Genomic DNA, 22,687 nt, shown 5'->3' with positions numbered 1-22,687 from the left:
TAGATGTAGAACGGGTGATAGAGATGGATGAACAAAGAAGGCAAAACAACTTCTAAAACCTAGAAGCCCACAAAAGAGAGGTAGGTGGAGAATCTGATATGATAGCTAAGAATGGAGAGAGTTTAAAGTGCTCAAATTGTCTAATTCTGCATGTTATTGCCACCTAAGTGGTAAAATTCATTTATGCGTTTGTTTATTTAGCAAACTGTCTACTAAAGCTAAACAAAATTTGAAGTGATCAGTCAGTAGTAATTACGTTCTGTACTCTGTGGAATTATCAACCAGTGTTGTATATTCTTCCATCATTTATATTATTGACTAAATTACTGTTTTCTCTTTTACACAGGAAACTTTTCAGTATACACTGTTCAGATGGGCTGAAGAGCTCGATGCTCTCAGTCGAACACAAGACTTACTTGGTTGTTATGAGCAGGCTTTGGAACTGTTTCCTGATGATGAAGTGATTTGCAATAGTATGGGGGAACACCTCTTCAGGTTTGTAGTGATTTCAGTGTTATTTGTTAAGAATTATTCTGTATCAGTCTTGATCAGAGATAAATCACACAGTAATTTGAAAGGGAAAGTTTAATATAAAGAATTATCAACTGTGACAGGGGATCAGAGTAATGAAGGATTGGCTGGTAAAAAATAAAGAGAACTCAGAAGAATATAAGAATCACAAATATAACATGTAATAACAGAGCATTTTTTTATTACACCAACTTTTGTTTCATATAAGAAAACAATTGTGAATGTACCCATAAGAAATGACACAGATAAGGAAAAGTAATAAACATTATACAGAAAAAAGTCAAGATGCTCGGGAACGTATGATTATCGAAAGTGATCCAGATTGAATATTCTGATGTATTCTTCTCAGTCGATGAAAGTGTTTTTATTCCAACATATAAAGCCAATTGATCTGCAATCAAAATTTCTCTTATTTTAAATATAATTTATTGTCAAGTTAGCTAACATACAGTTTTTACAGTGTGCTCTTGGTTTCAGGATTAGATTCCCATGATTCATTGCTTACATACAACACCCAGTGCTCATCCCAACAGGTGCCCTCCTCAGTGCCCATCACCCATTGCCTCCTTCCCCCCACCCCCGCCCCATCAATCCTCAGTTTGTTCTCTGTATTTAAGAGTCTCTTATGGTTTTTCTCCCTCTTTGTTTGAAACTGTTTTTTCCCCTTTCTTTCCCCCATGGTCTTCTGTTAAATTTCTCAGATTCCACATATGACTGAAAACATGTGATATCTGTCTTTCTCTGTCCGACTTACTAACAGAACAGTTTTAACATTAAATCATATACCACACAGCCACTTCTCCTAGGGCTAGGATATAATATTCAAGGAAGAGTTCCCTCCACCTGGCTAAGATTCAGACCTTGTTGGAGAGGACACAGCCATGGGCTGCAGGGTGGCAGTGAAGTCACTCTGATGCCTTGCCAAGGAACTTGTAATTCTGTTTTCTGGATCTTGCTGAAAACTTGCCATTGGAATTTCTGTCTATTCTTCATAGAAACTGTGTAATTAGGAAAACTGATGAAAACCCAAAATTTTTGTATTGGATTTGTTTTAATAAATCTGGTGTCACTTCTTTGTACAAAGTAAAAGACTTCTTATTTAGGAAATGCCATGATAATGTCCTACTGTATATAGTAAGATAATTTTACATGTTCCAGCAGTTTCCTCTAGTATTACTGCTTTGTTCATCTTGTCATGTTAAGTTTTAGTCAATGAAAAGTTATACATAAGAAATGCCTTTATCAAAGTGTGTTAGTCTCAGAGAGGTAGCTGCTATATGGTTTAATAGTCTTAATCAACATGGCCTGGGAAGTGAAATGAGTACTCCTTTAAGAGATAAATATTTGATAGTTTCTAATTGTAGAGTATGATAATAACCGGGAAAGTAAGGCAGATTGTCAACTGACACTTGTTTGTTCACACTAACAGCTAACCTGATCCTGTTACATAGACTCCCATCTGTATTAATTAGCAACTACTTTTCCTTTAATTTTTTTTTTAACGTTTATTCATTTTTGAAGGACAGAGAGAGACAAAGCATGAGCAGGGAAGGGGCAGAGAGAGGGAGACACAGAATCTGAAGCAGGTTCCAGGCTCTGAGCGGTCAGCACAGAGCCTGACGCAGGGCTCAAACTCATGAACTGTGAGATCATGACCTGAGCTGAAGTCGGACACTCGGTCAGTCACCCAGGTGCCCCAACTACTTTTCCTTTAAATGAAATTTAGTTTAAAAGATTTTTTTAAGTTTATTATTTTTTTAAAATTTATTTTGAGAGAGAGAGTCAGGAGGGGGGTGGACAGAGACAGAGGGAGAGAGAGAATCCCAAGCAGGCTCTGCGCTGTCAGCACAGGGCTTGAGGTGGGGCTTGAACTCATAAACGGTGAGATCATGACCTGAGCTGAAACCAAGAGTCAGTTGCTTAACCGACTGAACCACCCAGGTGCCCCATTAATTTCAAAGTTTTTTTAGTTCTTCAGTCCATGAAAGAGGAGTTACTTTATGGGATTCAATTTATTTCCAGGTAATGCACATGTTATTATCATAACATCCTAGAACTTATCTTTAAGGATAAACTCAATTTAACAGAAAATTGGAGCTCTACACACTTTTGACAGATTTTAACTTGGTGACCTGTTGTTGCAGGATATTAGTCTGAGCATTTACCAATTCGTGAGACAAAAAAAAAAAAAAAAAAAACAAAAAAAAAACACCCCAAAAACAAAAAAACCATGCTTGTTTGCTTTTGGGAGATATAATTATGCAAAATTTCTAATTTAGACATTGAGATTTCATCAGTTGTGATAGTGTGAATGCGGCTTTTGCTATATAGTTTATCTTTGTTCTCTACAACAGTAGCTCTTAGCTTTTTGTCCTACTTTCCTCATCAAAGAGTGGATCACTCACTTCCCACTGAAAGAATCACTGCTCCAGGAGAAAAAGATTTCCAGAGTAAATGATAGCTTCCTTTCCTTTATTCCTTTTGTTTATTAAATGAAATTTGTGTCTGGAATGTCTCAACTTTACAACCTTATGTTAGTCCAGTAGCATCAGATTTAAACAAAACATTTAAGTTCCTAATTGGGAAGGTAATTTTTTTTTCCTAGTTAAAAGAAAAGAGGTGGTTTCATAGTTTGTTGATACTGACACATTGTTGAGTCTATCAGTATGAGATATATTTTGAGTGTACCATACATTTTTCAGATTATCGTTGCAGTTTAAGAAAACAATGATATATTAAGAATCAAACTTCAGGGAAGCATAAACCCCAAGAAATTATTAGGGGCAGGTGTGGCATTGATTCAATAGATTGTTGATATTTAAAAATTTAAAATATCCATTGCTAGTTTTGTCTCTCACCAAGCAGTGATTACATCCAATGTATTTTGTATTGTACTGTGTGCAATGTCAGTTGCAGATTAAGATAGCTCTGTCTAGCAGATACTAATCTTAAATGTTTTTATTTTAACCTAAAACATGAGTGCGTATCATTTGACATAGGGCCATTGCCCATGCAGTTTCCTGTTTGAAATTCCAGAATGTCTTTTTTTATGTAAATCATACATAGAATTAATAATCTGATTTGGTTTCTTTAAAATTGACAGAATGCTTAAAGGTTCTTCTGAAGAAGTATGAGTGTAAAAGGGTTTTACTAGCTCAGTTCTCTTCAGCTTATGGACTACACACTTGTGCTGGTCCACAAATTATCAGTTAGTGACGGATAAGTATAGAGATTGAGAGGAAGTGTTTAGAAATGTATATAGCAGTTTGACATTGCTGTAATCCCAAGCATGTGATCATGAAACTCACTTCTTGAAAATAATGTGGACCAGTTTGGGTGAAATCTGATGTGTGAGTTGCATACTAATTACATGCAGTGCGACTGTATTGGTCTACAAATATTAGATATTTAGAAAAGGGGAGATGAATTCTTCACAGAATGTTTAAGAAGCACTTTTCTAGATAGTTTGGAAGTTTTCTCCCTTTTTATTGATGATTTGCTTACATAAACTTCAGTAGCAGTTTTTTGGGTGATTTGCCTCTGATGTTTTACAAAGCATTTATTTAGCTAAGTGTCCTCAGAAACAGTGGCTCTCTTTTTGCAGTCATAATTTATTTAGTTTCTGTAATATTTAATTAAAATATGTAATTATAATAACAAATACAACTGGTGTAAACTGGTCTTACAGCAAATACAACCGACTCTTTTATTTTAAATTGTTTTTTAATGTTTATTTGCTTTTGAGAGAGAGAGAGAGCGAGCGCAAGGGAGCGGGGAGGGATAGAGAGAGAGGGAGACACAGAATCTGAAGCAACCCCCAGGCTTGGAGCTGTCAGCACAGAGCCCAGCGTGGGGCTAGAACTGACGGAGTGCAAGATCATGACCTGAGCCGAAGTCAGACACTTAACCTACTGAGCCACCCAGGTACCCCACAAACACAACCGACTCTTGATAATTCATTCAGTTGCTGAGAGAAAAGGTATGCAGGCACACCAGCGAGGAGCCTACTAGCTATAGGCATTGATATGTTTTACACAGGGAATGGTTTTTAGAAAGCAATCGTGTTTTAGTGGGTTGGTTAAATTGAAGAGGACTATGAGAGCTTCTACTATACTTTAGTTACAATAGTAAATTTATAGTCTGTCTCCTAGAATGCATAAATACAATAAGGGTTCAGAGAGGAAAGAAGTGATCAAGGATTGCAGTCCTTACAAAAGGAGATGGTGCTTGGGTTGAGTAGGATTTGGGATACTGGAGAGGGATTCTTAGGCCAGATGAGTGCCATGGATAAAGGCACAGTAATTGCTATCATAGTAATTGAATATTTTCTCTGTCATTTTTTACTACAGAATGGGCTTTAGAGATGAAGCAGCTGGGTATTTTCATAAAGCAGTGAAACTAAACCCAGATTTCAATGATGCAAAGGAGAATTTTTATCGTGTTGCAAACTGGTTGGTGGAACGCTGGCACTTTATCATGCTTAATGACACCAAACGGAATACAATTTATAATGCAGCAATCCAGGATGCAGTTTGTTTGGGGTCCAAGAGTGTTTTGGACATTGGAGCAGGAACTGGAATACTAAGGTTTGTCGTAATTGTGCTTTAATTATATACACATATACACCAAGGTAAATTAAAGCTTTTGCCAAATATGGAAAATTTAACAGTGGAATTGAAACAGAGTTTACTTTATTTCTAATAATCTTATGATTATTCATGCAACTACTATTATTGTATTTTTTACTGTAACTTTAATTTATCAAGAACTGGACATAACTACTAAGGAGAATTTGAGGTTATGATTGAAATTTTGAATGCCTTTTTGGAGTACTTTTTGCATTAATATTTTGGTTGAATCTAGTTCTCTAAGTTAAAACCTATTGATATTTTTCATGCCAGTTGTATCTTCTTAAAAACATAAATGTCATGATTTATTGTATAGTTTGTTTCTATTTTGTTTTTTTTAAAGATTTTATTTTTAAGTAATCTCTCCACCCAAGGTGGAACTCAAACTTACAACCCTGAGATCAAGGGTCACGTGCTCCATTGACTGAGCCAGTCAGGTGCCCCTGTATGATTTGTTTCTTAATAAGAATATTGGTTCATTTTGTTGTTTTAATGTTTATTTATTTTTGAGAGACAGAGAGACAGAGTGTAAGCAAGGGAGGGCCAGAGAGAGAGGGAGACACAGACTCCAAAGCAGCTCCAGGCTCTGAGCTGTCAGTACAGAGCCCGATGTGGGGCTCTAACCCATAGACTGTGAGATCATGACCTGAGTCAAAGTCAGATGTTCAGTCAACTGAGCCACCCAGGCACCCCTGGGTCATTTTTTAATGTGGAATGAATAATGGTTGTATTACAGAATAAAAGAAAAACCCCATGTTTAACATTATGATTCCATTAAATTTGAAAAACCATAGTGGATTATTTTTTCTTGATGGGGCACCTTTTTCCTTGCAGCATGTTTGCTAAAAAAGCTGGAGCACACTCAGTATATGCTTGTGAGTTATCCAAGACCATGTATGAACTTGCCTGTGATGTAGTAGCAGCAAACAAGATGGAAGCAGGAATCAAACTCTTACATATGAAGTCACTTGACATAGAGATTCCAAAACACATTCCTGAAAGGTACTATATAATATATATAACTTTAGTTTTTATAATCTACTATTTTATTTAAAAAAATTAAGATATTCACATTTATAGCTTCTAGCCCAAATAAAAATGCTAAAACCCTTATATTGTAAAGATAGCGATATAGGATCATTTTAGCATAAGATAAATTTTCATAATGTCATATTCTTGATAAAAAATATTTAAAGATCTTGAAAAAATTTTGCGCCAAGCAATTTAACAGATAAACTTGACCTTTAGCAAGTTACCTTACTTTTGTTAATTTCAATATTCTGTTTGTGAAAATGGGTAATACTTCCTGTATGGTCAATAACTATTTAAAAGTTATAGTTAAAAATAATACGTGAGTAGATCAAGCTTGATGGACTTCTCACATTTTGTGTTATCCTTGGCTAAAATGAAAGCTTTGGAAGTGTCAGCTGTCCATGTATTTTGGCCTGGGTTCTTCAGATGGTTTGAATATTGTCTCATAAGTCTTGGCTTTTTAGTGTGTCATCTTGCTTTGATCTATATCACAAGGCTGATGGCATTTTAGAGCTAGAATGGATTTATATATCATCTGGTCCAACACTATTTTAGAGACAGAGCTTTCTTTATGTAGCACTTGCTTTACTACCTCTCTTGGGTGGTCTGTCTTCTTATCTTAAGTTCAGCTTATATTGAAAGATGACTTTTTTATCATCTGTTGTCATTTGGACTATGATTTTTAAAAGTCTTCTTCGATATGTATAATAGTATTTTTGTATACATAATTCACTTTTTAATGGGCTCTACATTTGTTTGCATGAAAGAAGTCTTATTAGATTGTTGTGGCAGAAATCAGCAGTCTCCTGAATTATCTTAGTCTGCTTGTTGCCCTAACAAGATACCAGAGACTAGGTGGCTTAAACAACAGACTTTTATTTTCTCACAGTTCTGGAGGCTAGAAGTCCGTGATCAAGGGTGCTGGCAAATTTGATTTCTGGTGAGAGCTCCCTTCCTAGCTTGCAGACAGCTGTATTCCTTTCCTTTCCTTCTGTGCATGTGAAGAGACACAGAGAGTGCCTGTGTCTCTTCCACTTTTATAAGAAAACCAGCCCTGTCACATTAGGGCCCCACCCTTATGACCTCATTTAACCTTAATTACCTCCTAAAGACCCTATCCTTAAATGTAGTCACATTGGGGGTTAGGGCTTCAGCTTATGAATTTTGGTAGTCCACAATTCAGTCCATGGTATGAATCAGTTACTTTAATTTAACCTTCATTTCTCTCACAGAGAGTGTGGTAGAAGGACCTACAGCTTTGAATTAGGAGATATGGATTCTAATACTGACTCTGTTATAATTTATTTTGGCCCTGAGCAAATCTAGAGACATCAAGATGTTGGACTAGATGATTGGGATACTTTCAACATTCTATATGTTTGCAGCCTTTAAATATTGAAAATTTTGTGGACTTGTATAATACTGGCTTTAGGCCCTGTAGAGGATACCAAAGTTATTTCAGTCCTCAAGGTGCCCACAATCAAAAGAGGAAGATAAGGAATATTCATGAAGTTTTTCTTTATCTTCTAGCTATATAAATAAATGATACTGGGAATAAGTGCTAAAGAAGTTCAGAGAAGAGAGGAATTATTTTGGTATGTCTTTGAGTGAAATTTTCTAGAAAGAAAGAACAGTCAAAAGATCAGAGCTCTGTGGCTCTTTTGTGATAACTCGCAGGTAGTAGGTGAAGCAAAAGAAGCAACAAGAGACCTATGAATATATAAGAGGTAAACATGGGTAATGAAGGAAGAGAAGGATTTTGAGAGGGAGGCCTTCTCATATACATTACATGTTTGTAGATTAAGGAAAATGAGACCTGAGAAAGAATCATCTTGATAAGTAAGGGAATTATTTATGACAATATTTTTATGGAGTGTTGACATCAAGGAGGGGACTGGCTATGAAGCACTCTTAAGGATTTAGGGAATGAAAGAAGAGCCTGAGGAGGTAGCAGGGTCAAGGGAAGGTTGTGCGTCTCTCCACCCCCAGAAGGTGTCAGTGGAGAACAGAGGAGCCTGAGGAACAGTAGAGTCAAGTTCCTTAAGATTTGTGGGTAGAAAATAAAAAATGAAATGTATTAGAAAATTTTATATATGGACTGTTTCTATAATATACTCTTCCTTTCTTCTCTCAGCTTTGAAATCTTTACATAAATAGCATGATATTTTACTTACATATATCTTTAAAAAATCATTCTATAGAGTGTCCCTAGTTGTAACAGAAACTGTCGATGCAGGTTTATTTGGAGAAGGAATTGTGGAGAGTTTAATTCATGCATGGGAGCATTTACTTTTGCAGCCAAAGGTAAGCAGCATGAAAACACTTAAATTTGATTAAGAATTCATTATTGCAATAGGTATTTATCGAACCCCTCGTGTATTTGCAAAGCAGTATGAAATACAGTAAAACCTTGGTTTGTGAGCATAATTCATTCCAGAAACATACTTGCAATCCAAAACACTTATATATCAAAGTGAATTTCCCCATAAGAAATAGTGGAAACTCAGATGAGTTGTCCCACAACACAAAAATATTCATACAAAAATGATTACGTTACTGTAGCATAATACAAAATAATAAAGAAAATATGAAATATAAAGAAAAATAACCTGCACTTACCTTCGAAAACCTTCATGGCTGGTGTGGGGGAGATGAGAGAGGAGCGTTATTGTGTAGGGTGCCTTTCATTGTCAGTAATGGTATCACTGCTATCTATTGGCTCAGTGGAATCTTTTTCTGCATGGGAGCCATTGTATATGCTCATACAGATGTTGACTACAGTATCAATAAATTCTTGTCGTATACTGTATTTAATGTAACTGGCAATAAGGCAACAGAGGAAAGGGTCTATATCTGTAGGCATCTTGACCTAGAATGAAGGAAAGCATTCCTAAGCTTACTCTTGTGTGGAAAAGCGAAGGACTATCCATAGGTGCTTTATAAAGTGACAAAAAATACACTAGTGCCAGTTGTGGACACCTTCCAACGTTCTGAAAAATTACTGATTTCTGCCAAACACTGCGGCCTGAGATGGAGCATCTGAGCATGGGAGACGATCACCCATAACCCGCAGAGAGAGAGAGAGAGAGCAAGAAGAACCATTGGCTTAGTTGTGATCATGTGATGTTTGGTATCATGTACTACTTGTGTTACAAGACATTGCTCATTTATCAGGTTAAAATTTATTAAAAATGTTTGCTCATCTTGTGGAACATTCACAGAACAACTTATATGCAATCCAAGGTTTTACTATACATCCTGTCAAGGTGTATACTTTGTAGGTGGAAAGAAATCCATGCAAAAACCACATTTAATCATATAACGTACGCTTGTGTACCCAAATGGGGTATTCAGGCAAAAACACTCCAGGAAGGAATTCATGGTAATTAAGCTTACATTGTGGACTGGCATTGTGGAATTCTTGAGTAGGGTTGAGAAAGGGAAGTGCTTTCAGTCTCACAGCCCTCACTGATTGGAGTTTGGCAAATTATCAAAAGGGATATTGGTAACTGGCTTTGTATATGTTTTACGTACCAATTGATTGGACAGGACCAACTCTTAAAATTGCCAACTTATGTTTTGCAGTGAAATCCTCTAATGTGGCCCACAAATTGTCGATTTGGTTTTTGTAATAGGTAATGTGAATGAAAGGCTTTTAACAAGAATTTACTATTTACAGAAAATGATTTGAATTTAAAATACCTAATTAAAGTTTAAAAAGAAGAGAGGTTGTTTTTCAACTAGGTAATAATGATTTAAAAAAAAATTAGTGATTTTGGCTTCTCTGTTAGCCATACCCAACAGTTTGTTGCTGTATACAGACTTCCTAGCTACCCTCCTTTTCCTATTTGTACTGATGAAAAAAATTAATGTATACACACACATACATATAGCAATGAAAGTAAAATAAGCTTAAAAAAAATAAAGTTAGTGTTAACATGGGATCCCATTCATTGTTTTTGATTTTTTTAAATACTGTGTTTTTATTCAAATATAATTAACATACATAGTGTTATATTAGTTTCAGGTGTACAATATAATGATTCAGCAATTCTATACATTATTCAGCACTCATCATAATAAGTGTAGTCTTAATCTCCTTCACCTGTTTCACCCATCCCCCCCCCCCCCCCATTTATCCTCTGGCAACCACCAGTTTATTTTTCGTATTTAAGGGTGTTTTTTGTCTCTTTTTTGTTCTTTTGTTTTTTAAATTCCACATATGAGTGAAATCATATGGTATTTCTCTGACTTATTTCACTTAGCATTATATCCTCTAGACCCATCCATGTTGTTGCTAATGGCAAGATTTCATTCTCTTTTATGGCTAATATTCCAATGTATGTGTACATATATATACACACATACATGATATATAAACACACACTGTATGTGTATATACTTACACAAACTTCTTTATTTAGGTGTGATTGACATATAACATTACATTAATTTCAGGTGTAGAATTAATGATTCAAAACTGGTATATATTATGAAATGATCACCATGAGTCTAGTTAACAAAAGAAACTTTTAATTACAGTCTTTAAAAAGATTTCATTTTTAAGCAATCTTCTGTACCTAACATGGGGCTTGAACTCACAACTCTTGAGATCAAGATTCACATGCTGTACTGACTGAGCTAGCCAGGTGCCCCACAAAAGAAACTTACTTTTTTTTAGAGAGAGAGTGTGTAAGTGAGGGCATGCATAAGAGGGGCAGAGGGAGAGAGAGAGAGTCTTAAGAGAATCCCAAGACCCTGGGATCATGACCTAAGTCGAAATCAGGAGTTGGATGCTCAACCAACTGAATCATCCAGGCACCCCAAAAGAAGCTTTTTAAAGAAAAAGTTCCTTAACTTGTTTATCCTTACCATTGCTTTTAAGGTTTTTTAAAAATTAATTTTCTTTCTCATAATCATGCACACATATTTTTGCATACATATAACTGAATATAATTTTTATTGTTATATTTTTAGACCAGAGGTGAAAATGGTAATTGTGAAAAGTATGGGAAAGTTATACCAGCAAGTGCTGTTCTATATGGAATGGCAGTAGAATGTGCAGAAATAAGAAGACATCATAGGTAAGTGATTATTTAAGTAGTAAATATTAGAAAACAGTAATTTTAAGGAGTAGACTGTCCTTGAAAGGTTATTTAGGGAATATTTATTTGGATGAGAATTTGTAGTTTTGTGACCTTTAAATTCATGATGTTTATTCCAGTCTTAATTCCCTTTTTGCCTTTTTCTTTTATTTATTTAAAAATTTTTTAAAATTATTATTTTTTTTAATTTGAGAGAGAGTGTGTGAATGTGGGAAGGTCAGAGGGAGAGAGAGAAAGAGAGAATTCCAAGTAGGCTTCACTCTCAGGATGGAGCACGAGTCAAATTGAGGTTAACACAGGGCCCATAATCCCATGACCCTGGGATTATGATCTGAGCTGAAATCAAGAGTCAGGCACTCAACCCACTGAGCCACCAGCTCCCCTTTCTTTCTTTTAAAGAAAGAATTAAAACCAGCTTTAGATTTTTTAGTGGAAAATTAATTCTGATACAACTTAGTATCCTTTTTTTTTAAGTTTGTTTATATTTAGAGAGAGGGAGAGAGAGAGAAAGCATGCAAGTGTGTGAACAGGGGAGGGGCAGAGAAAGAGAGGGAGAGAGAGAATCCCAAGCTGAGCCACCCATGCACCCCAAATTAGGTATCTTTTTGATGTGTGATAGATTCATATAGAAAAATATTAAGTTCAGACTGATTTCAGATGAAAGTGAAATAAAAATTTCCAGTGTGAAAATAATTTATTTTAATTTATTTCTCCTATTTCCCTCTTCTTAATAACTTTATTGATATTATAATGTTTTGTGGTTATGTAGAATGAAATTTTAGGAAGTTTCTGCTCTGGAAATTCTAAGATTTACTTATCAAATATGACACAAGTGAAAATGTGGTATTAAATATTTTTAGTCATAGAAGCCTCTTGGTTATTTTTTTTCTTGAGCATTAAAAAATATTTTATCTTGCTAAAATACTGATCCTTATTTTATTAGGACTTTTTAAAGAGGTCCCCTTCCTATAACTTAATAGTAGTAAACATAACATATAATTATTTTAAGAAATAGTGATGAGTAAAAGAAGAAAATAAAAATTATCCTAAACTCCTCACCATTAGATAACTACTGTTCATCTTTATTGTATATTCGTCCTTATTCTCTATGCATGTTACGGGGTGATAAGTAAAAATGTTTAGTGGTTGGTAGGGCATAGAGCATCAGCCAAACAGTGGCCTTAACTAGCAGATAGGCTGAATTAGTGTGCCTGGTTGAATGTCAGCTCTGTAAGTAAATGTGTATGTGTGTATAAATTTAATTTTGTTTTAAAAATATCAATAAATATATATGCTTTTTCTTTGTGAGCCTCTTCATGTTAATAGATATGCTGCATGATTTTTTAAAACCAATTTCTTATTGGGATGCTTGGGTGGTTCAATTGGTTAAGCATCCAGCTCTTGATTTCGGCTCGGCTCATGGTCTCACGGTTTGTGAGATCAAGCCCCACATTGGGCTCTGCACTGACAATGCCAAGCCAGCTTGGGATTCTCTCTTCCCTCTCTCTCTGCCCCTCCCTGCCTCCCCCGCCCACCCCCACCAGGAATAAATGAGCGTTAGATCATGACCTGAGCCAAAATCACGAGTTAGATGCTTAACTGATTGAGCCACCCAGGCACCCTGTGGTATGGTTTTTTTTTTTTAAGTTTATTTATTTATTTTGAGAGAGAGAGAGAGAGAGAGAGAGGGAGAGAAAGAGGGAGCGAGAGAGAGAGAGAGAGCGCACACACACACACCTGAGCAGGGGGGAGCAGAGAGAGAGAGAGAGAGGGAGAGAGAATCCAATCCGGCTCTGTGCTATAAGCTCAGAGCCTGACAGCCTGACGCAGGGCTTGGACCCATCAACCATGTGATCATGAGTTTTGATAAATTTATATTCATGTATTTTATAAGAAATTAAAAGTAAGTTGTCATATCCTTTTTGTTTCTGTAGCACTTCTGAGTTATTAAAATCATTAATAGTTTCATTCATCTTTTGAGAGTATAATAAAATAATTTCTAGAAGTACACAACTCAACCTCAACCCTGTAAGGGCAGATAGACCAATAAATGAATACCTCTGAGATGAGAGAAGATTGGAGTTTTGTTTTTGTTTTTTTGAGAGAGAGAAAGAGCAAGAGTGAACCTGTACAGGCAGGGGAGAGGTAGAGGGGGAGGAGAAAGGGAGAGAGAGAAACTCAAGCAGGCCCCATGCTCAGCTCAGAGCCTGATGCAGGGCTCAATCTCACGACCTTGACCTGAGCTGAAATCAAGAGTTGGATGCTTAACCAAGTGAGCCACTGGGCTCCTCTGGAGTCCTTCTTTTTCATAAAATTGTGCTGCTAAATGCTCATGAAGTGTTCTTTTCAGTGTAGACTTTTATTGACATCAGAACATTGTTATAGCAAGTGCATAAACCATAAATTTATGGTGTGATGAATTTTCATGAAGTTGATGCACTTGTGTAACTAATGCTCAGATCAATGGTCAGAACCTTACCACCACCCCACAAAGTCCCTAGGTAGAAACCCGCCATCCTGACTTCTGACACCATAGCTGCTATCCTGACTTCTGACATCATAGATTATTTTGCTTGTTTTGAATTTTGTACAAGTGGGGTCATATAGAATGGTTTTTTTGTGCCTGGCCTTTTTTCAGTATCCATATCCACTGGTGTGTAGCTTGTTCATTCTCATTGATGTACGGTATGCCACTGTACAAATATACCAAGACATTTGCCCATTTTACTGTTGATGGATATTTACATTATATCCAGTTCTTTGATTATTAGAAGTAGTACAATTATAAACATTCTTGGACAGTCTTTTGGTGATTGTATACATGAATTTCTGTTGGCTGTATTCCCAGAAGTAGAAAAGCCACATACCTTCAGGTTCCTATATTAAGAATGAATCCAGAATGGGTATGTTCAGCTTGAGTAGGTACTAAGAAAAGTCTTCCAAAGTGGTCTTACTAATTTTAAACCCCTACCAATAGTGTATTAGACTTCTAGTGTAGATCCTAGTGTGTCTTCACCAACACCTGGTACTGACATTTCCCTTTTCCCCATTCTGGTGGTTGTGCAGTATGTTAACTTCATTTCCCTGGTGACTAGTGAGACTGAGCAACTTTTTGTATGCTTTTTGGCCATTTAGATATGCTCTTTTGTGAACTGTCTGTTTAAGTCTTTTGCCCGTTTTTGTTTTTCTTTTATTTGTAGAAATTTAAAAATATATTTTGGATAGGAGCCCTTTGTTGAATAGGTGTATTATAAATTGCTTCTACTCAATGTGCCTTTTTACTTTCTTAAAGCTGAGTATTTTTTGATGAACAGAGTTCTTAATTGTAATGTAGATCTATTTTTCATTTGTTTTCCTTTATAGTTAGTGATTGTGTATGTATTGTGTTTAAGAAACCTTTGCCAATAAAGTTTTTGTGTCATTTTTGTTTATTTTTTCTCGACTCAATTCTAAAAACAAAAAAACAAAAAAACCCACCCCATCTTTCTCCCTTCCGCTTCTCATTTTCCCTCTTACCAGGGTGTGTACTAAGGATGTTGCTGGGATCTGTTTACCAACAAATGTGAAATTTCAGAGTCCAGCTTGTTCTTCTGTGGATACTGAAGAGACAGTGGAACCATATACAACTGAAAAGATGAGTCGAGTTCCTGGGGGATATTTGGCTTTGACAGAGTGCTTTGAAATTATGACAGTAGATTTCAACAATCTTCAGGTAAAAAAAAAAAAAAAAGTTACAATTTTGAGCATTAAATTTCATGCATTGTTTAAAGTACTACATAGAACAGTCTTATTTTATGAGTTTGCATGGGATTCTGTTTACTATATGTAAGGAAAATGATTAAATGGTAGCCAGTAGTTTCTCCTGAAATTATTTACTTTAAATACATAGGAAGAAAATCCCTAAAGTTTGTTGGGAATGTATAATGTGCCAGGTGCTTTCACATGTGTTCTTAGATTGCTTTTACAACAGTGTTGCAATATAGTTATACTTATCCTTGGGCTGTACAGATGAGAGAACTTTTGTTTACATTCATTTTCCTCAGATTATGCAGGTGTGAATGCAAGAGTTATAACCTAGAGCTTTCTGACTTTTCTCAATGTTGTACTGTCGTTTTAAGTTAACAGTATTCCTTGAAATGAACAGTAATCCAGATCTCTAGATTGTATGTGTATTAGGGCGAGCACCCATATCAGTTTGCCCAAAAATGAGAGATTCCCAAGGCGCGGGACTTTCATTTTTAAAACTAGAACAGTCTTGGGGCACCTGGATGGCTCAGTTGGTTGAGGGTCCGACTTCGGTTCAGGTCATAATCTCGCAGTCCCTGGGTTCGGGCCCCACTTCGGGCTCTGTGCTGACAGCTCAGAGCCTGGAGCCTGCTTCGGATTCTGTGCCTCCCTCTCTCTCTGCCCCTCCCCTGCTCGTGCTGTGTCTCACTCTGTCTCTCTCTCAAAAATAAATAAACATTAAGAAAAATTAAAAAAAAAAAAAAAACTAGAACAGTCTTGAGCAAACCAGGACAAGTTGATGGCCCTAAGTGTCTGTGTGTGTGTATTGGTAGGTGGTGGGAGGCTGTGCTACACAAAGGAAGTGCCTAAGGAAATGAAAAAAGGTCACATTGAGTCCTTCTCTGAAGGTCTTTAAGTCAGATTAGATGAAACCTGCGTGAGCACAGAACACTTTGTGAAGGTCATTTTAGCCTAAGATCTTTATAATTTAATGCATTTAATATAATTTAATCCCCTATTAATTGTTACTAGATTTTTCTTGAGGTGGTTTGGAGCTACATTAACACTTTGACATTGATTACTGAGGCTGAGCTTCAAGAGCATTTCTTTTCTGATACAACTGTACAGTAGGGATCAACATGATTATAGTTGCTAAATACCCCAAAGCTGTCCTTATTTTGAGATTTTCTTATGTTAATTTTTCTTTGCCACAGTTTACATTAATTTTTCTTTGCCACAGTTAAATTTCAAGTAACATCTGCTTGTTTTAACACTTTCAAGTAATACAGAAGAATAGAAGAAAAAGTATATGTCGTCCTTTTTAATTTATTTTATTATTTTTTAAGCTTTATTTATTTAGTTTTGAGAGAGAGTACACACATGCATGCTGCTGGGGGAGGGACAGAGAAAGAGAATCCCAAGCAGCTCAGAGCTCCAGGCTGAGCGTCCAAAATCAGGAGTGTGACACTTAACCAACTGAGCAACCCAGGCACCCCTTCCTTTTTTTAAATCTAGGTCCTACTTTCTCAGATCACCAATTTGAAGTATATCTTTTGAGACTTGCTTTTCTGTGTTTCTACACACACACACACACACACACACTCATGTGCTCATGTTTTCAAAAACAATCCCTATTTCTTTGCCATTCACTTCCTTCGTTCAACAGTATATCCTGGATTTGTCTCTACATCAGTATTATGTATGTGCCTCATTTTATTTTTAATGTTTATTTTTGAGGGAGAGAAAAAGCGTGCACACGCTTGTGCACAGCGGGGGAGGGACAGAGACAGAAGGGGGACAAGGATCCAAAGCGGACTCTGTGCTGGCAGCACAGAGCCCTATGCAGAGCTCTAACTTGCGAACTGTGAGATCATGACCTGAGCTAAAGTCATATGCTCAACTGACTGAGCCACCCACTCACTCTGCCTCATTGTTTTTAATAGTTCCACAGTTTTCCACTGTGGTAGATTGGAGCTTCTCATTTAGTATGCCTTAAATGGCTATAGGTGTGTCAAGATACTGATTCCCCCAGTGATGCTGGGCATATCTGAGAACTTACAGAAATGGAAAGAGATGTAATAGTAGGGCATGTATATATTGCATATATAAACTGCTTTCATTCCTTTTACATTTTTGTCAGGAATTAAAAAGTCTTGCAACTAAAAAATCTGGTAAAATTGGTATTCCTGTGATTAAAGAAGGCATACTAGATGCTATTGTGGTTTGGTTTGTACTCCAGCTTGATGATGAACACAGTTTATCCACAAGTCCTAGTGAGGAAACATGTTGGGAACAGGCTGTCTACCCCGTCCATGACCTTGCAGGTATATCTTGCCTAATTTTTGTTTGTTTGTTGGTGTGTTTGTTTAGTCTTGTTGCTTTAATCTTCTAAGCATTTCAATCAGTGTAAGAAAATTTACTTTGAATATGAAGTTTCCAGTTGAGGGAGATTGGTTAAGTTTTTCAGAACTTTCTTTTTTAAAAAGTAGTTTTAAATAGTTAATATATATAGTTAAGAAAAGAGAATAAAACATAATTGCTGCATACCATTCAAAAATGTCTATCGTTAAATTTCTTCAGCTCTGATTACTCTGGTTATCAGCAGATAATAGAATGCTAGTCCATTTTTTATAGAACATGGTAGAAAAGTACTAGTGTAGGAGTGCTTACTGCTTTTAGAATCTGATGGCATTTGTGGAGCCACAAGTCGTAGAAATGCATACACACACATATAAACAACATTTTACAGTTTTAGAGGGCTCATAAATTCATGGACTTCCTTAGAGAAGTTCTATGTTAAGGATATTTTTCTGTAGAAATTTTTTTGCCAGCAATTTGATGGGTTTTAGTGTAGTTCACGTAAGTTGTATTGCATAGAAAAATTATACCTGTTTTAAACTGGGAGGTAATAAGTTTCTATTTCTGTTTAGTCTCCTAGTCAAGGATTTAATTTGGCAAGACCATTAAGTCATGGGATGAGTATAGTGTTGCGGCTAGTATGGTGTTTTTGGAATCAGTCAGGTAGATTTGGGATTCAAGTCTTAGCACTGCTACTGACTCTCTGGCTAGCCTTGCTGGTTATGTCTCAGAGCTGTTATTATGTGATGTATAAAAATGGGATGCTGCTGCCTACTTGGTAGGATTGTTGTAGGGATTATCAGTGATAATGGATGTAAAATGCCTATCATAGCAACTGGCACTCAGTAAGTGGCATTTTTTCTTTATTTGTTTTATTTTTAAAACTATAATTCCAGTATAATTAACATATCGTGTTACATTAGTTTCAGATCATCAATGTGATAATTCAGCAATTCTTTATTCAAGCTCATCATAAATATACTCTTTTTTTAATGCTTATTTATTTTGAGAGAGATTATGTATGCATGTGCATGCATGTGAGTAGGGGAGGGGAGGAGAGAGAGGGAGAGGGAATCCCAAGCAGGCTCCATGATGTTAGTGCAGAGCCTGATGGAGGGCATGATCTTAGAAACCATAAGTTCATGACCTGAGCCAAGATCAAGAGTCAGATGCTCAATGCACCGAGCCATCCAGGCACCCCATCATAAATATATTCTTAATTCTCACCTCCTATTTCACCCATCCATCCACCTCCCTCCCCTCTGGTAACCATAAGTTTGTTCACTATAGTTAAGAGTCTGTTTTTGGTTTGTCTCTTTTTTTTTCTTTGTTTGTTTGTTTTTTAAATTCCACGTGTGAATGAAATCATGTGGTATTTGTCTCTGACTGACTTATTTCTTAAGCATTATACTCTGTAGATCCATTTATATTGCTGCAAATGGCAAGATTTCATTCCTTTTTATGGCTGAGTAATATTCTATTGTATGTATATATCACATCTTTTTTTTCTAAGTTTTTATTTAAACTTATTAAATACCTCCATACATCACCTGGTGCTCATCATACCAAGTGTATTCCTTAATCCCCATCACCTATTTAACCCATCCCCCAGCCCACCTCTCTTCTATACCACATTTCTTTATCCATTTATCTATCAGTGTTCTCTTGGGCTGCTTCCATACCTTGACTATTGTAAATAATGCTGCTATAAACATAGGGGTGTGTGTATCCCTTTGAATTAGTGCTTTCGTGTTCTTTGAATAAATACCCAGCAGGGGTAATTACATTTTTAATTTATTGAGGAACCTCCATGCTATTTTCCACAGTATTCCCACCCACAGTGCACATCTTTGCCAACACTTGTTTCTTGTGTTTTTTTTTTCAGCCATTCTGACAGGTGTGAGGTTATATCTCACTGTGGTTTTGATTTGCATTTCCCTGATGATTAGTGATGTTGCACATCTTTTCATTTGTTATTTTGTTTATTCTAACTTTCTCATAGTAACTTAGATGGGATTTAAAAATTTTAATCCTTCTTAGGGAAAGGACATTTTAAATGTGTAAACAAAAGAATAATTTGTATTTTCAACCATATCTAAATGCTGATAAGAAGAAATTGTGATTATACATGCACATTTTAAAGTTTTACCAAGTTTGAAAGTTCATGGATAAGACCACGATACACTCTTTATTGTAGGACTTAGTCCTTCCTTATATTATCAAATTCCTAAACATGAAAGAACGTTTAAATATAAACAGAAATATTACTGACAAGGTTCTATTGAATGCTGCCTTGTTCTTTTTGGAAATTGCTGTTAGAGAAAAGAATGCTCCTTTAAGCTAAAGTGAGATTTGGTATTGATCCCTGACTTTTATTTATCTTTGTTATTCGCTTCACTACTGAAGAGGATTCGGAGTCTCCTGTACCCCTTTCCCCACTCCGTAATATGGGGACATGATACCTCGTGATTGCAGTAAAGGCACTATAAAACTAATAGTTGGGGGTCCAGTAATGGAGCTCTTGAGTCTATTATGCCATTAGTTAATTGAATCTTCAAACTTAAGTTTTTCACTAAGTAAAGCTGTAGGGATTTTTCCTAGTTTTTTTGTAGGACATGAATAAATTGATTCACTTAATTCTATTAAATCAATAGATGTAATCTTTCCTGTAGTGATTTCAAAATGAGGGGAGGGTGGAAGTATTTGTATGATTCTTAGACTTATAAATATATTAATTACAATTTTTCTTTCTTTCTTACTGTTTTATGGAGACTACTGGATAAAATCTGGGGACCAGGTGATGATGGAAGTGTCTTGTCAAGATTGTTACTTAAGAATCCAGAATATCAGTGTTTTCAGTTCAGAACATGAAATGGATGTTGGAAAAGATTTTTGCAAGGATAAAGACTTGTTCTCCTTAGGAAGTGAAGCTGAACTCTGTAGTGCCCTGGCTAACCTTCAGACCAGCAAACCAGATGCTATGGAGCAGACATGTATATTGGAATCCACAGAAATTGCTTTGCTTAATAACAACCTCTATCATGAAAGCTTTAAAATGGCAATGAGAAAAGTGTTGTCTTCCTTGACTCCAGAGAAACTGTGTCAGGCCATGGATACTCACTGCCAGAATAACGAGATGAGCTGTGGAAGTGGACAGAGTAATTCAGAAGAGAGCATCCCTGAACCATTCTATGTGTTAGATGTTTCCGAAGGCTTCTCCATTCTGCCCATAATTGCTGGCACACTTGGGCAGGTTAAACCTTACAGTTCTGTGGAGAAAGACCAACATCGTATAACTCTGGACCTCATATCTGAAGCCAATCACTTTCCTAAAGAAACACTTGAGTTTTGGCTGAGACATGTGGAAGATGAATCTGCTGTGTTGCAAAGGCCAAAATCAGACAAGTTGTGGAGTATAATTATACTGGATGTCATTGAGCCATCTGGGCTCATTCAGCAGGAAATAATGGAAAAAGCTGCAATATCCAGGTAAAACACAAAATGCAACTTTTGTATTTTGAGCTTAAATTGGTATAAATTGGTTTAGTTCTTCAATGGCATAACTGTACAGATGAGTTATGATCATAGTATGTTCTAAGCATTGCTTTTCAGGACATGTGACTTTATGCCTTTCTCTTTGTGTGCATGTCATTACTCGTTGTTTTTGGTCTAAAGGAATCCCTGCTCTGTAGGTGTGAAGAAGAGAGCCTGCTTTGAGATTGGACTGTCTATGTATGATATAGAGAATTAAGCAGAGATCTATAAGAACGGATAAGACATTCAGGGTAAATAGGGAAAAATCAAATCACATCTTTTTTAAAAAAACATTTTTTTTTAAGGTTTTATTTATTTTTGAGACAGAGAGAGACAGAGCATGAATGGGGGAGGGGCAGAGAGAGAGGGAGACACAGAATCGGAAGCAGGCTCCAGGCTCTGAGCCATCAGCCCAGAGCCTGACGCGGGGCTCAAACCCACGGACCGCGAGATCGTGACCTGAGCTGAAGTCGGACACTTAACCGACTGAGCCACCCAGGCGCCCCTCAAATCACATCTTAATAAGACGTATCTTTAAGAGATATATAGTACACAGTTGATGATATGTTGGGAGAGCAGGGTGCTTCTTTAAAAAAAATTTTTTTTTAAATGTTTATTTTGAGAGAGTGTGTATGTGCACAAGTGGGGGAGAGGCAGAGAAAGAGGGAGAGGGAATCCCGAGCAGGCTTCACACTGTCAACACAGAACCTGACTCGGGGCTCAATCTCACAAACAGTGAGATCATGACCTGAGCAGGTATCAAGAATCAGATGCTCATCCAACTGAGCCACCTAGGTGCCCTGAGCAGAGTGCTTCTGATGAACAATCCCAGTCCTCTTAGGTCTTAAAATCTTTATTTTATAGTACAGTTATCTCCCTAAGAGATTTTCCCTTCAGTGTTGTTGCTGGAGGCAAACTTGACCCTAATATTTAATACTGAAAGCAAATTTGGCTAAGCTTCAAAGACCTTTGGTCATGCTGCTCAGATCTGAAAAGATGGCAATATTTAACGTTTGGGGATCCAAGTTTGAGTAAAATGAATGTTATAGATTTTGGATTTTGTGGTGTATATATGGGTTGTTTTGTAGTATAGGAAAAGCAGGGAATACAGACCAGATTGCAATAGCAAAGGCAGATTATCTATTGAAGAAAAAAACATTTGACAAAACCAGGAAAAAGTGATTCTATGGGTAATTATATTTTAGGTTCTATATACATTTTCTTTTGTTAGCCAAGCTCTTCTTATGGAGTAACAAATAAAAATCACCACTTTTTTTTTCTTCAAAACAGTTTTGTACATATCACAAATTATGGGGATACAGAGATTTGACACAAATACATACATACATGCACATAAAATTTTAATCAGATATACTCGATAGATTTTAGAACGTGGTGCTTAACCAACTTTTTTTTTTTTTTTTAACGTTTATTTATTTTTGAGACAGCGAGAGACAGAGCATGAATGGGGGAGGGTCAGAGAGAGGGAGACACAGAATCTGAAACAGGCTCCGGGCTCTGAGCTGTCAGCACAGAGCCCGACGCGGGGCTCAAACTCACGGACCGTGAGATCATGACCTGAGCCAAAGTCGGCCGCTTAACCGACTGAGCCACCGAGGCGCCCAGAATGTGGTGCTTAAAGGGTTCAGAGCTAGTCTCACATTTGTTAATGAATTCCTGAAGTAGTGAAATTTTCTATAAATCACATAATACAGACTCTCATCCTCAGTTTTCCTCATCTGTAAAATGAGGGATATTGCATTAGCCACCTTG

At 36.5% G+C, this 22,687-nt stretch overlaps 1 protein-coding gene across 2 annotated transcripts in view; it reads left to right on the top strand.

The window, feature by feature from the left end:
• PRMT9 (protein arginine methyltransferase 9) overlaps positions 1–22,687 on the top strand; it is a 37,488-nt gene that overhangs the window by 2,387 nt on the left and 12,414 nt on the right. Inside the window, exons 2-9 of one of the 2 annotated variants that reach the window (XM_049632244.1) lie at positions 347–495; positions 4,881–5,117; positions 5,994–6,161; positions 8,393–8,495; positions 11,169–11,275; positions 14,816–15,008; positions 17,163–17,346; positions 20,152–20,869. In XM_049632244.1, the coding sequence (XP_049488201.1) occupies positions 347–495; positions 4,881–5,117; positions 5,994–6,161; positions 8,393–8,495; positions 11,169–11,275; positions 14,816–15,008; positions 17,163–17,346; positions 20,152–20,869 (1,859 nt within the window). Of the gene's footprint in view, positions 1–346; positions 496–4,880; positions 5,118–5,993; positions 6,162–8,392; positions 8,496–11,168; positions 11,276–14,815; positions 15,009–17,162; positions 17,347–20,151; positions 20,870–22,687 lie in introns of those variants that run through there. The other variant, XM_049632245.1, reaches the window with a different exon arrangement.

This window comes from Panthera uncia, chromosome B1 (assembly GCF_023721935.1).
Source record: "Panthera uncia isolate 11264 chromosome B1, Puncia_PCG_1.0, whole genome shotgun sequence".
In the NCBI taxonomy this organism is placed as follows: Eukaryota; Metazoa; Chordata; class Mammalia; order Carnivora; family Felidae; genus Panthera; species Panthera uncia.
This window is presented reverse-complemented; position numbering and strand designations above follow the sequence as displayed.